Source organism: Siphateles boraxobius, unplaced genomic scaffold, assembly GCF_051911475.1.
Source record: "Siphateles boraxobius isolate OS27281-9 unplaced genomic scaffold, OSU_SipBor_1 119, whole genome shotgun sequence".
In the NCBI taxonomy this organism is placed as follows: domain Eukaryota; kingdom Metazoa; phylum Chordata; class Actinopteri; order Cypriniformes; family Leuciscidae; genus Siphateles; species Siphateles boraxobius.
The window spans coordinates 2,155,789-2,171,712 of record NW_027508721.1 but is presented as its reverse complement, the minus strand read 5'-3'; the positions used below and the strand labels follow the sequence as shown (position 1 = coordinate 2,171,712).

Genomic DNA, 15,924 nt, shown 5'->3' with positions numbered 1-15,924 from the left:
GAGGGTGATATTAGGGCAACAATGGGAATGTTTCCACTGGGTCAATCCCCACGGCCTCACGTTCCTTGTCACGCATGTGGCGCCTGGTGGAGTTCTCGGATGAGTTTGACATTGCGTCACATGGCGCACCTGATTTCTCATTCAGGGCACCAGATGAGAATGAGCTGTCGACAACAGCATCGGAGGGTGAGCTAGTGCCTTCTGGCCCAGTTTGAGTATTTCCCCAAAAGCATCGGGCTGGAGTGGAATCCTGCGCCATGTCCTCAGCACTCTTGTTTGGATGATTGGTATCTGGGCTCAAAGTGAGACTCATCTTCCCGGAAGTGCATAAGGAGCTCACAGATTTGTGGAAGGCACCTTTTACTGCCTGTCAAAAATCTTTGGTTCCCTTTTGTTTTTGTTTCCCTTTTGTTTTTGGTACCCAAATTTTCAAAGAAAGAGCAGCATCTGCACTCCCTGGGTCACATAGCCTGGCTAGCGCTTCCCAGACCGTTACGCTGTCCCTATCCTGTGTGTGGAAATTGTGGTCCTATTGGAGAAGCCTGTCCCTCCAGTCGAGATGAAGAAGGGTTTCTATAGCCCTTACCTCATCGTATCAAATAAAGGCAGTGGGTTATGTCCAATTATGCCAACAGGATTGTTTGCGGCGATAGACCTGAAGGATGAGTACTTTCATGTCTCGATCTTACCTCGACACAGACCACTTCTTCAGCTTGCCTTCGAGGGTCAGGCACATTAGTACAAGGTGTTCCCTTTTGTGCTGTTCCTGTCATCTCGTGTCTTCACTAAAGTCTCAGAGGCTTCACTTGCCCAGCTAAGTGAAGTGGGCATCCGCATTCTCAATTATCTTGAGGACTGGCTGATTCTAGCTCACTCTTGAAATTTATTGTGTGCACACAGGGACCTGATGCTCAGACACCTCACCCTATTGGGACTTCAGGCCAACTGGGAAAATATCAAGCTCTCTCCAGTACAGAGCATCTCTTTTCTCGGGATAGAGTTGGATTCAGTCACCATAACAGTCACGTCTCATGAACAACAGGCCCAGTCAGTTCTGAATTGCCTGAAGTCATTAAGGGAAAAACAGCGGTTCAACTGAAACAATTTCAGAGGCTTCTGGGGCTTATGGCATTCTCAGTGGTTGTAGTACTGCTCGGGTTGATGCATAAAAGACTGCTGCAATACTGGCTTCAGACTCGAGTCCCGAGATTGCCAAGGTGTCAAGCCACGCGATACACGAAAGACCTTGTATTTCTATTGGCAGGGATCCCCTAAATCAATTGTCCAGGCATGTTGTTGTCAGGCTGGGGTATTTCGTATGCAACTGGCACACAGTGTTTGGCTCCTGGACAGGACCTCAAATGGACTGGCATACCAATTTCCCCGAGTTGCTTAAATTGTTGCTGGCCCTGCAGAGGTTTTGACCGTTGATCCAGGGCAAGCACGTGTTGTGATGTTGCAATTTGCCAGTCATCTCCTCCTTTGGAGTCAGCAGCGACTGAAGTCATTGGGGTCCAATCACACCTCAAATGAAGCTCCAAGGAGAGTGAAAAATCCATCCCCAGGTGGTCCAGCTGATTTGGAGTTGATTCAACGAAGCACAGTTAGACCTCTTCCCACTGTCCCCTGTGGTATTCACTGACCGAGGCCCCCCTCAGCACGGACGCAATGGCACACACCTGCCCCCGGGGCCTGCGCAATATGCGTTTCCCCCAGTGAGCCTGATTGCACAGATGTTGTGCAAAGTCAGGGAGCTGCGAGCTATTATTTTTCAAAATTATTGCGACCAACATATAGAACCATAGACAGCACTTATTTTATCGGCGGGCAAAGTTTGCACAGAAATGTAAGATTTTTTCCATCCTCACCGACCTTGTCTTAAAACTTGTTTAAATGATCATACGATGCCTCCTTGCTGCTTTTAGTTTTGATGACGCATGCGGCGGTGCGATACTGATGGCTGGTGTTGCCAGATTGGGTACTTTTCCGCTACATATTAAGGCCTGTTTACGGTGTGTTTTAGCCGGGTTTTCGCCTGGAATGCTCTATAGAAATCTGGCACCCTATTGAACAAAGTTAAACTGAGAGAGTGTGCTGTTCAAAGACACAAGGACTGCATTCCAGTCCACTTTTAGACACGCACTTGCAAACTTCCCTAAGCACTTCCCCTCTGGGGAATTCCTGCCGCCATTTTGAAGTGCGTTCCACTTCATGAAGTGGACGAGGGAAGTTTATATGGACAGACCCTCGCTCCCTCGATTTTGACCGAGGGACGATTTTGACATGTCAGGCAGTTCCATATACCACAATGCAACAAGATTGTGACATCACAGCAGATCTCGTCTAATCACCACCACCAAAAACAACTCTATGATATATTAATTAGATTTTTTTTATATAAAACAACTCAAACACACCTATATACATTTGGATGCTGCATTAAACAAATTATTAAAGGGAAAAAAATTGTAAATAAGCGCCATAACAGCTGAACTGAGTTATGAGGTTCTGGTGATGCAGATGTTGGCAAGATACTGCATGCTGGGTAATAAGTGCACTCGCAACATCGTAACCAACCAAATGCCCCACGTAAGCCATGTAGTCCTTCTTTTCCCTCTGGAACCAAAAGGACAGAACTTACAATGGGAATAGGTTGCTTCATTGACCTTTTCTTTTCTTCTTCTTCTTTTAAAAAAACAATCAAAGCTGTTTGTAGAGTAGTATGCTGAGGAAGCACTCTTACTCCCAGAAGTCTTACTCCCAGAAGTGACTGACAGATAGGGAACGTCTCGGTTACTGTTATAACCTCCATTCTCTGATGGAGGGAATGAGATGTGTCTCTCCTGCCACAACTACCCTCTGGATGGCCGGATGGCTCTCGACTGCTCGGCACAAACTTGAATGAGCAGATGCACAACAGCTCCTTCTATACCCATATGTCCGGGGGGAGTTGTGCATGTAATTTTCACTCGCAAATTCTCATTGGCCTTTGTTTTGAAGTATCAGAGGTGATTGGGGCTCCCAAGTATGACCTCTAGTGTCAGTCTTCAACACCATGTCTTGTACCCCCCCATCAGGGAACGAAGGTTATAACAGTAACCGAAACGTTATGCTTAATATTTTTGTTCACCTAGCTAATGTTTTTGTCACATTCTGCTACTGAGATGCCTTCTCAGAAAGGCAGCTTGGAAGTATCTTTTACTGCTTATGATATCCTACTATCCATCACATTCACTGATTGGACAGTGAGGCAGTAAATTAGCTGCCTTGGTTCATATGAAAAACTACAAGTGAAGGAAGTGAATGAAGTTCAATGACTAATGTACTAACATTAAATAATTTGTTCCACATTAAAATAAGTACTTTTGACTTCCAAATGCTAATCTTGAGTACTTTGAAATAAAATATGACTGAGAGAAATATTTTTATGAAGAATTTGTAATTCAGTAAAGTAAGACTTAGTAAGACAGTAAACTAAGAATCTGAATACTTTTGCTTGTTTCAACTTTGCACCATGTTTTCTTCTGCATTTAGACACATGCAGTGATGCATACTGTACACGGTTCTGAGACGCAGGCATGCGTACACACACACACACACACACACACGCACGCACGCACGCACGCACACACACACACACACACACACACACACACACACACACACACACACACACACACACACACGCACACACACACAGCTGCAGGGCACAGTAAGAGGGCTAGAAGGATTAGAAAGATAGGGTGTTTGTGGGCAGATGTATTGTGCTGCATAACTCCTCAAAGAAGTTTGGTGTTTGTGTCATTGTGTTAGTGTGCGTAGGGGGAGCTTAGTAAGGCCTCTGTGGCTGAACTTTTTAAACGTCAATAATTCTTTGATTTAGCTATCAATAGCATTGGGACTTGTTCAGTATAAATAGACATGGAAGCTCTATCATAGAAGAAGACTGCTTGCAAGAACGCTAATCTTTTAGTTACCAATACATTTTTTAAATTTGCTCTTTATTACGTTATGTAATGGGGCCATTTGTGGGTCCAGTGTGATCATCCATGTAGGCCACATAAGGTTTATATGTGTAGCCAACCTTGGCCCCATTATTAGCACCAATTTGGGGCCCAAGTGAGCCCATATAATGAACATTTAAGTGGGCCCCACTTAGACAAGTAGTACTCACTGCAGAGTCAAATGATGTACAGCTCCTCCTCTCTAGACTTCTAATGGGGTGGGGATAGTCCAGCTCCACCTCTCTGGACGTCTAATGGGGTGGAGGGAGAAAGTTGTGGGTAGGGTTAAGCCCAATTTATACTTCTGCGTTGAACTTACGCTGAAGCTACGCCGTAGGCTGTGCGTAGCGCGCGTACCCTTCCGCGTACCCTGACGTGCACCTCTCCAAAAATGTAACAACGCGTTAATTCTACGCGGACGCAAGTGCTGTGATTGGTCTGCTAGAACCCCTCCATCGGGTTTCACATGTTCCCTCTGCATATGTAATTGCGCGTCAACGTGGACAACGATGCAGAAGTATAAATGAAAACCCACGTGTAGTCTATAGCGTAGAGGCTCCGGCGTAGGTCCGACGCAAAAGTATAATTCAGCCTTTAGGGTGTGGTTGGATATTCTATCTCTACCCATTCACTCCTCTTCACTCTTTGGGCCCCATTTTGGTTGGCCATGCAGGGCCCAAGTAACAACCCATCAAAAACACACATGGGGCCCACATGGAAATGTTGGCTGGGTAGACACTTCCCACTGTGTCAACTAGCATGCCTGATGTATGATTCCTGTATGTCACTGTAATCATCGTTACCTTCATTATAAGCGTCATCCATCACAACTTTATTAGCGATACTCGTTTTCTTTATCCAACTGAGGTGTACTTTGCATAGTTTCACTATCTTTGCTGCGTGTTTGTCTCATGTTCTGTGCTCTCTTTCATGTGTGTTACTTCAGTTACTCACCTGCTTGTTACTTGTGCTCAGGAAACTTATGCCGAGTTCACACTACACATTTATATATATATATATATATATATATATATATATATATACCATTAATAAATGAGCAAAAACTTAGCCACTCAATATTTAATATTCAATTATTTTAATTATCACAATTAAAGTTTTAATTTTATTAAACTGAACAAGCAAAACATTCAGCATATATTCAGCAAATATTATTTTTTATTATTATTGGAGACAAAAAGGAAACAATACAATACTTCCATTCACAAATACAATTTACCCCCCCCCCCCTTTTCTCCCTCTTTTAAACATATATGTACATGTACAAGAACAAATATACACACATGCAAAAAAATAATATATATATAAAAGTATATGTTTTTGTTTTTGATTATTATGTGTATATATATATATATATATATATATATATATATAATCAATATATATATATATATATATATAATCAAAAACAAAAACACTCTAATAAGAATAAGGAGAAAATAATTAAATTAGATCACAGAGTACCGTGTAATAAACAATAAACTACCCCCCACCGACTCCCCCACTCAGCTCACCACGACCAACACACATAATACTGGTTATTTATGCAATACAAGCAGTATAACAATAACAGGCACAAACATTAAATTGGCTAGTACCACTAAATTAGTGAAATAGGAAATAAAGGGTTGCCATTTATGGAAAAATTTGACTGTACATCCTCTCAACGTGTATTTAATTTTCTGCAGTTTTAAAAAATAAAGAGTGTCTCTGAGCCATCGGGAGATAGAAGGATATTTAGCAGACTTCCAATGCATCAATAAGGAGCGTCTTGCTAGTAAGGATGTGAAAGCTATGATGTCCTTTTGTGTAGGGTTAAGTGCCAATGAGGGGTCAGGAATCCCAAAAACAGCAAGTTTGGAGATTTAACCAAAGAACAGAGGACAAAATATTAAAATATCCCACCCAGAAATCTTTCAAATCAGGACAATAAAGAAACATGTGGCTAAGATGACAAGAGGAGCCATGGCATTTATCACATTTGTCTTCCACTTCCGGATAGATTTCAGATAGTCTAAGCTTAGAGAAATGTACCCTATGTAAGACCTTAAATTGAATAAGTCCAAGACGAGCACAAGAGGTGGTAGAACGTATCCTCTCTATGGCCTGTTCTCAGGACTCCTCATGTATTTGTATTCCCAGTTCACTTTCCCATGTACCCTTAAGTTTGGCATTTGAGTGGTCGCCAAATGCTAAGATAATGTTACAGCTTTGAAATGAGGGACAAATGAAAGCATGGTTTCCCACCGATGACCTGGTGGTAAAGAGGGGAAATTAGGGAAACACTTAGCCACAAAGTTGCGAGTTTGAAACAGGGAGTTCATAGCGAGATGACAAATTGGTAAAACTATCAAAGACACCATCTAAATATAAATCTCTAAATTGTGTAATACCCTTGTCATACCACAGTGAAAATGTCGAGTCCGAAAGTGATGGAGGAAATAAATGGTTGTTATTCATAGGAACCTAGGAAGATGCATCTACAAATTTAAAGTGTCGTCTACTCAGCATTGACGTCAAGCATTAAGCAGAGACGATGGTCTGTAAGACCCACAGGAGGTTGAATCTTTGTCCTTTTTGAGAAGGAGAGCAATAGTGGCTTGTGTCAAGGATGGTGGTAATGAACCACTTTCTTGGAATTCATTGAATACGGATAAAAGTAACGGTGCCAATTTGCCAATAAATGTTTTTAAAAATTCAATCAGAAACCCGTCGGGACCTGGGGCTTTTTTAGATTGCATAGCTTTAATTGCATTTAATACTTCTTCAAGAGAGAGTGGAGAGTCCATTTGCGTGGCAGTATTAGTATCAATAACAGGGTTTGAAAGATTCTGAAGAAATGTATTCATTTTAGTGTTGTCTGTAGGAAATTCTGAGGTATATAATAAAGAGTAAAATGATTTGAAAGTAGCATTAATTTCCATAGGGTCTGTAGTAGTAGTTTCATAAGTGTTTTTAATAGTAGGTATCAAACGGGAAGTGGCCTATCGTCGTAACTGATGTGCCAGTAAACGACTTGCCTTGTCGCCATATACGTAGTATGAGCCCAACCCAGTCTCACAGCAGAACTGTTTCGACCTCACTCAGACCGTCACTACGGTCTAATAGGATGATAACCTTCGTTCCGCCTTCTCTCGAGACCTTATGTAAACAAAGTCATGCCCATGACCCCAGAAGCGGAACGTCACGCACTATAAAAGGCGAGTAAACTTCCGGCTCGTTCTCTTTACCTTTCTCGCCTATAGAGACCCGGTACAGGTAGGAACCGAATTAATATTTTTATTCACCATTCAATTCATCACCCAAGTGGTGCAGGTGCCTTGTGCCCCTGTGAATTGTGGTGTTTTATTTTTGTATTATCTGTGCAATCACTTATTCTTGCTGTATGTGCTTGAATTGTGATTAGTTGATTATTGATGTTTGAGGCTAGTTTCTACAAACTAGCCATTCAATATTCTATCCAAGCACTCAATTCATGCTATACCCTATGTGCTGATGAATTGAGAATTATTTTATTGTAGGCTACTTTCAGATATTCTGAGACTAGTTTCTAAACATACTAGCCATTCTATATTATGGGTTATTTCTTTTTTCAGAGTATCCACAATAACCTAGTGAATATACTTCATTACAAAAAATTTGGTGAGTATTGTTACCTTTGGAGCCCTATATCACTGTTCGCAGCTGTTGGGGTTTGATATAGGCCTGCTAAATACGTTCACGTACTAGTGCAGACCTTTTTTGCTTTCAGTGGGCTTGATATATCCTTCACAGCTGTGCGCAGTCAGTGGGATTGTGTGTGGCATGGCCTCTCATTGCTGCCGATATTGCCGATCATCAATGGACCCTCGTGATGGGCATCGGGAATGCCCTTCATGCCTGGGGATGGCTCATTTAAGAGAGGATGTGGATAATCCCTGCAGTGCGGCTTGTGACCTGCCCAGAGGGGAACGACTTCACCGCGCTAATAGAGTACACAGTTCTGTACCTGAGCGTGGTAGGGAGAGGGAACGCTCATTGGACAGGCATAGTCATAAGCGTCCTCGCAAGCACTCACGCGATGGCCATGAACCACACCGATCAAGCCATGAGAAGGTGGTGGAAGTGGCTAAACCCCCAACTTCTGCTCCACCAGTGGAGGGTGGCAACACAGACACTCAACTACAGATCCTGGCTGCTATTCAAAGTTTAGCACAGAGGATGGACAGAGTTGAAGCCCGTCACTCATTTTCACCATCACTACCTCCTGGTCAGGAAGGCGTTCCTCCACCTGCACAGCAGGGTAATCCTGACACTGACACAGAAGATGCTGATGTATTATCTCTTCGTGCTCCCCACTCACTAGTTGATAATGCGCAGCAGGCAGAAGGAGGGAGCCAAGAAGAGGGACCCCGTTCAGATTCTGCCGAAGTGGATGGCGAATCAACAAGGAGGGATGATTTTCCAGCAAATACTCTGGTTGCTAGAGTATTTAGTGCAGCAAAAATTCTTTGTTTGCAGCCTTCTTTGCCTGACCCAGCTCCTGTCGGGGGTGTCTGGGGAGGCATACCTCAGACTAATTCTCCATCTTACATTCCAGTGGCAGATGATTATACCTCAATGTTGAGGACAACATGGAAGAAACCATCTCAGAAGCCTCAATTCAATGCAGGCTGCAGACGGTTGGCCAATGCCCATTACCCAAAAGAAACTGGACTGGGGGACATGCCACCAGTAGAACAAGAAATAGCATCATGGACAACTCTGGGACCAGCTTATGCATCTGCTAACCCTCGCTGTCCCAAGAAGGAGTGTGCAAAAACTGACCGTCTGATCTCAAGATCCTTTAATGCCACTGCACGTGCAGCTCGTACAGGCAATGCTTTGGCTATCCTCTTAGCAGCCTTACGGAAAACAGTAAGTGCGGATGACCAGGATTCCAGGAACCTGTTTGATTCTGCTCTGGCAGCCCATTCACAATTGACCCGTGATGTGGGGGACGCCATGTCTTCGGCTGTTTTCTGTCGTAGACAGATATGGCTTGCACAAACCTCTTTGCCGGAGACCATACGAAGCGAGCTAATGAATTTGCCAGTAATTCCCGGTCACGTTTTTAATTCAAATTCTCAGGAGGTGCTGGATAAGGCGGAGCGCTCCATTGCAACGAGAGAAGCTGTTCAGCGGGCTTGTCATAAACCAGCTCCAGTCTTCAGACCAAGGGCTCCAGAAACACAAAGGCCGCAGCAACCTGCCTGGTCTAGACACATGAGTGGCAATCTTGTTAGTGTTCAAGGGCAGAGCTTTCGTGCCCAAAAACAAAATCCTGCCACTTATCCCCAGAGAAGATTTCAGTCCCGTGGGGGAGCCCAACAGAGAGGTTCACGAAAGGGTGCAGGACGTGATGGCGGACCTGCATAGGGGTCAGGGGCTGGCCGTCGACTGTTCCTCTCAACTTTCACGGGCCAGTTGGGAGAGAGTGATCTCAGACCAGTGGGTTATATCCACAATAACTCACGGGTATTGGCTACAGTTTCGACGGCGCCCCCCCCCCCCCCCCCCCTCGTTTTCAAGGGTCAGAATGACTATAGTCAAGGACCCACTATTGGAGCCCGTATTAAGGGAAGAGGTGCAAGCTCTTTTACAAAAAGGAGCAATCACAAAGGTGCCCTTCAACGCACAGCAAACTGGGTTTTATTCAACGTATTTCATAATTCCAAAAAAAGATGGTGGTCATCGTCCCATTCTAGATCTCAGGCACCTCAACCAGTACTTAAAAATTCTTCCATTCAAAATGATTCATACAAAGACGGTAATGCAGTCCATACGTGCAGGAGAATGGTTCACGTCCCTGGATTTAAAGGACGCATATTTCCATGTTCCAATTTGTCCAGAGCACAGGCCCTTTCTCCGCTTTGCTTTTCAAGGCCAGGCCTTTCAGTTCCAGGTTCTACCGTTCGGCCTGTCTTTGGCACCGAGAGTTTTTACTCGGGTGATCTCAGCCGCCCTAGCTCCCCTTCAGCTGCGCGGTATCAAAATCCTGCCATATCTGGACGATTGGTTAATTTGTGCTCCCTCTCAAGAGCAGGTGATCAGAAACACAGAGGAGGTACTAGCTCACATTCAGTCCCTGGGGTTCACGGTGAACTGGAAGAAGAGCAGTCTCCAGTCTCAACAGCAGGTGAAATTCCTGGGGCTACATTTCAACTCCATAACAATGGAGGCATGTCTCACTCCCCAGAGAATAGACAGCCTGGAGAAGGCGTTCGGTCACTTCCAGAAGGGGAAGCTTGTGACAGCCCACAGGGTTCAGAAGCTGGTAGGACTGATGGCGGCAGCATCAGTGGTAATTCCCTTAGGCCTACTGAGGACACGGCCGATACAGAGGTGGTTCAATTCTTTTCGTCTTCATCCAAAAAAGGACAGAAGAACGAGGCTGTTGGTGACAAAGGCCTGCATGGGGGCCTTACTCCATTGGAGGGACAAGGACTTTCTCCGCAGGGGAACTCCACTGGGCAATCTTCCTCACAGAAGATCAGTGATAACAACAGACGCATCACTGACAGGTTGGGGAGCCGTTTGGGAAGGCAGATCAGTAAGGGGCAAATGGGATCCCCCTTGGTCATCAGAACACATAAATGTGCTCGAACTGAGGGCTGTTCATCTCGCTCTCATCTCGCTCTTACCATTTTTGCGCCACAAGCATGTGCTAGTGAGAACAGACAGTACCTCAGCAGTTTACCACATAAATCACCAAGGAGGGACGAAATCACTACGCTGTCTCCAGGTGGCAACGAACCTGCTGACATGGACATGGCCATGGCTGTCCTCACTGAGAGCAATCCACATCCCGGGTGTGACAAACAGAGCAGCCGACATTTTGTCCAGAACAGGGCCTCTCCCAGGGGAGTGGCGGTTGCACACGGAGGTAATAGCCCAAATTTGGACTCGATACGGGACAGCTCATGTAGATCTCTTTGCTTCCAGGGAGACGACCCATTGCCTGGGATGGTACTCCCTCACGGTACAAGAAGGCAGTTTGGGCCTGGATGCTCTGTCACAAGAGTGGCCGAGAGGCTTATTATATGCTTTCCCCCCTTTCCTCTGATTTCCCAGGTCCTCCAGAGGATCAGGGAGGGTCATTGCACAGTTCTGCTAGTTGCTCCACGCTGGCCGGGAAGACCATGGTTCCCGGACCTAGTTCAGTTGGTTCAGGGTCCTCCGTGGCAACTTCCATCAAGGGCAGATCTCCTATCCCAAATAGACGGGCATATTGGCATCCAAACCCGATGGCACTACGATTGTGGGTATGGCCTCTGCAGAGTCCGTCCCTCAACAGCTAGATGAAACGGTACGCGAGACACTGAATAACGCCAGAGCTCCATCTACTCGGGCTAATTACTCCATAAAGTGGAGAATTTTTTCAGAGTGGTGTTTAGGCTTGAATGTTGATCCAATAAACTGCTCTGTGCCACTTGTCCTTAGGTTCCTGCAGGCTCAACTGGATCAGGGCAAAGCGGCCAGTACAATCAGGGTTTATGCTTCATCTATTTCAGCATCTCATCGGGGAGTGGATGGCCGGCCATTAGGCCGACATCCCTTGGTAGGTCAGTTCCTGAAGGGAGCTGGTCGCTTATGTCCAAATCGCACTTTGCGGGTACCCAATTGGGATTTGCCTTTTGTACTAGACTCTCTCACTAAGCCCCCATACGAGCCTATGGCAGATGCAGATTTTAAAGCTTGGTCTCTCAAGACAGCTTTTCTCTTGGCTATATGCTCTGCTAAAAGGGTAGGAGAATTGTGTGCGCTATCTATTAGTGAGGATTGTTTACGTTGGAGGCCGGATGGCACAGGGGTGACGCTCTGGCCCAACCCTGCCTTTTTACCAAAAGTACTTAATTCTCAGTTCAGGAATCAAGCTCTGGAGGTAGTTCAATTTCAACCCCCTTCACAGGCAGATCAGCAGAATTTGCTCACCCTTTGTCCAGTAAGGGCATTACGCACTTATGTTAATTTTACTCAGACCTTGAGGAAGTCTCATCCTCAGCTTTTTGTTTGCTATGGGAGGGCCAGACTAGGGTGTCCACTTTCTAAGCAACGTTTGTCACATTGGTTGGTTGAGGTTATTTCCCAGGCTTATACAGGAAGTGGGTTACCGGTTCCTATGGGAATACGGGCCCACTCAACCAGAAGTGTAGCTACTTCTTGGGCTGCACTAAAAGGAGTTTCAGTGGGGGAGATTTGTGCTGCAGCATCATGGTCTACACCATGTACATTTGCAAAATTTTACAGAGTTGACATAACTAGCACAACGCCTGTCAGCACTGCAGTTTTGATGTCTGTAGCCCAGCGAGGTTTGAATAGTTCAGAGTTTGTAGTTCCTCGCGACCCTGTTGACATGAGTCATCCTATTAGACCGTAGTGACGGTCTGAGTGAGGTCGAAACAGATCGTAAGTTATGAATATAACTATGGATCTGTGAGACCGAAGGATGACCGTCACTATCCTTGTCGCTCGGAACACTGGGGCGTTCAAGGTAAGAGAACGAGCCGGAAGTTTACTCGCCTTTTATAGTGCGTGACGTTCCGCTTCCGGGGTCATGGGCATGACTTTGTTTACATAAGGTCTCGAGAGAAGGCGGAACGAAGGTTATCATCCTATTAGACCGTAGTGACGGTCATCCTTCGGTCTCACAGATCCATAGTTATATTCATAATTTACGTTTGTGATGTGGTCACGTAATTTAATCTATTAATTCGTGGCAGGGCCACGAAATTTTACTTATTTTCGTAACTCCAGCACGTTTTTTAAACTAATGCATTTCAATTGGGTGCATCTTTCGTGCAATAGCACGATTCTTTCTGCCGTTATTTTCGTAACTCCAGCACGTTTTTTAAACTAATGCATTCCAATTGGATGCATCTTTCGTGCAACAGAAACATTTTTTAAAAGCTCTAGGGAGTTTCTTTTGATGCCCTGTTAACTGTTAAAAAAAATAAAAACCTCCTTAAAAACCCTCGCAATCTGATTACAAAGTGCCCTCTGCGCAAAGGTCTAGCGCGTTCATCAACGGTGAGTTTAACAACGCACACGATGTGCAACCGCATTCAGCGGTGAGTTTAACAACACTCAAATGCAGGTAAACCTTAAATCAGAGGTGAGTTTGACCTAACCAACGTTCAACTGCAGGTAAAACGGCATTAAGGTGAGTTTAACAACGTTCCAAGGCGCGTGCAAGTAACGTTAACGTTAATATAAGCAGTTAAAGCATTTTCTTGTCATAGCTGACTGCTTTCAGCATGCACCTGCATAACGTATTTTTATCGGAGGTTTGCTGATTTTAATAAATATATATCTTATGCTACGATTGTGTTCAATTAATCAGTTTCATTTGTATTTTTTATTATTATTAAATAATCTTCTAATTAATAACGCTGACGTCACCGTATAGGTCGATCCCAAGGTCCATTGCGATTTTCCACTCGGTAAGTAGAAGAGTTAATTAATAGAGATGGATACTATTCTTACATGTACACATCAAAAACTGTTGAATTAGGACAAGAAGTTGTGTTTAGAAACTTTGTAAGGTGGCCATTTCATTCTTATGACGATAACGTTAAATGATTGAAGACGTTATAGTTTTCTGCACCAAAATACGATTTTTGCAGGCTAGCAAAGTTAGCTAACGTTGACGTTAATTTAATTCAAGTTCATTTTTGTCGCATATAATCATGTAACGTTAGGCTAAGGTAGCCTACAATCATAGGGGAATATAAGATTTTCAGTATTACATTAGCCCACAATTATTATCCAACATTATAAATGTTCAGAATGAAGAATGGTGTTGCCAGATTGGTTAACGTTAGTTTTACAGCCTAACGTGTCATTGTTAAAAATCCACGCAAAATTATATAATAAACTATACAAATTCATAACTACTATTGTGGCGAATCACAATTTTTCAATATGGAAAAAAAGGTGCTCATTAAAAAAGGTATATTTAGCTCTGTGCATAAGTCACAAAAATGTTATATTTTATCCATCAAGTCATTTCATTGTCTCTGTCCCATTAACTCCATCCTCGTAAACAAGTGTTTTTTTGTTTTTTTTTTTAGATTCTTCCAACGTTACCCACCTACTAGTAGATTACCAGTACACCACCACCACCACAACCAAAGGCCCTTTTAAGCGCCAACCTCTCTGGATTTGTGCACTGTTTGTCTTTCAATCTGTCTCTCATTTTTGTCTGTTTCTCTTATCTCTGTCTGTCCATCTCTGTGTCTGTCCTTCTTTTTCTGTCTTCCCCTCGTTTCTGTGATGACAACTACACGTGTCACCGATTGTCAAGATGACAATTACATGGAGGGGAGACGGGTGGCTCTTGAAATGAGCTTAGAACATGCTCTGACTGAAGCCAGGGTAGGTGTTTTTAGGCGTTTAATTTGTTTTAAAATTAATTTTCAGATGCAATGAAGTAGAGTGCCTACATTGGGTCCTAGTCCTATTCTATGTATTAGTACGTACGTACAAAAAATCCATTGAACCTTAATGGTCGAAGTAATATTTAGGCTATAATAATCACTCTGTAGACTATTATATGAGCCTTGGTACCTCAGACTCATTCAGTCTGTGATTGTATCTAGCTGCTCTCAATTGTCAAACATTTTTATGAAATGGGTATAGAGTTGATTTTTACTTTTGAACTCCTTGGTCCAGCCAAACTGAATGCATTGATCAAGGATTCTTTCTTGAAATTGTTTTTCCACCTTAAAATATATAGGGTATAAAATTTATGATAAGCGGGTTTGTTTTTTCATATCCATTGCATCTTTTGTTAAAAATATATTTAACAGCCTAATCATGATTTTCACTTCAACCACCAGAAAGAATCCGAGGAGCAGAGGCAAGTTACCCCTCCGCCAATCCCAAAAAGGGTGTGTTTAGGGCATGGCAAGCCAAGGGGGAGGCGTGGAGGGCGGCCCAAAGCCTCAGCTACCGGTGATAATAATAATAGTAATTGGTTACACATCATTGTCAAGAAATCAAGTTGTGTTGGTGCTCTAACTTGGTTTTATTTCTCTGTGTGCTGTTGTAGTTACACACAACCAGATCGGGAACTACCTGCTCACTGAAGATCTTCCTGCAGCCAGTCTTGATCCTCAAGTGGAATTTGGTAAAATACAGTCAAATACATTTGAATTATTTTTAGGTAATTTTCTGAGGCAGTTCTGAAAGCAGAGTTCACCCAAATCCTGGATTCATGTAAAATTCTGGCATAAAATGTTAAAACTCGAAAGCTTGCCTGACCTCCCTTGCCTAAGGCCTGCTAAGGCATGAATTGGCCTGTGGCGGTATCGGGCGTGGCTTAGCGAAGGGTCAGTTGCACCCACATCAACTGCTTATAAATCATCAAAGCCACAAATTATGTCCACAATGGCCTGAGTCCTATTTTTGAACCACTTTTTTGTTGTTTCAATCAATTTAGTATTTTCAATTTTGTCCCAATGGAATTACGTCTCAATTTTCACGTTCATACAATTTACCCTGATACATGTTTCAAAGTATGCTGAATTTGGCCCTAGACTGTTGGAAAGTTGATTTGGAAAAGTTCTGAAATGTATGTTACTGAAAGCATTGGCAATATATTTACCCATTATTATAAAATCATGGGTCTGCGACTCTGCGTAGAAATGGTCCTTTGTCAATTAAATACATTTTTGTCTTTGCAGAAAAAAACATGGAGAGCCTCTCTGCTATGTCTGACTCCCCTGAAATCCAGAGGGCATCATCATCATGGGCTTTCAGGCAGCAGCGAGCCTCACAAAGATGGAAGGAAGCAAGGCCATTCCACCTTAAATGCCTCATCCAAACTCAGGATGTTGGCCAACCGTTTTGTAGCCATTGCTGCAAGCCTGCAGTTGTTAGG

The 15,924-nt window shown here is 43.7% G+C and overlaps 1 protein-coding gene across 1 annotated transcript in view; it reads left to right on the top strand.

Moving 5' to 3' along the window:
* The window catches only part of LOC143713118 (uncharacterized), a 311,754-nt gene that overhangs the window by 292,104 nt on the left and 3,726 nt on the right, over window positions 1-15,924 (top strand). The window contains exons 2-5 of the mRNA XM_077204831.1: window positions 14,091-14,417; window positions 14,882-14,996; window positions 15,094-15,171; window positions 15,728-15,923. Of these exons, the coding sequence (XP_077060946.1) occupies window positions 14,316-14,417; window positions 14,882-14,996; window positions 15,094-15,171; window positions 15,728-15,923 (491 nt within the window). The 5' untranslated portion in view covers window positions 14,091-14,315. The remainder of the gene's footprint in view (window positions 1-14,090; window positions 14,418-14,881; window positions 14,997-15,093; window positions 15,172-15,727; window position 15,924) is intronic.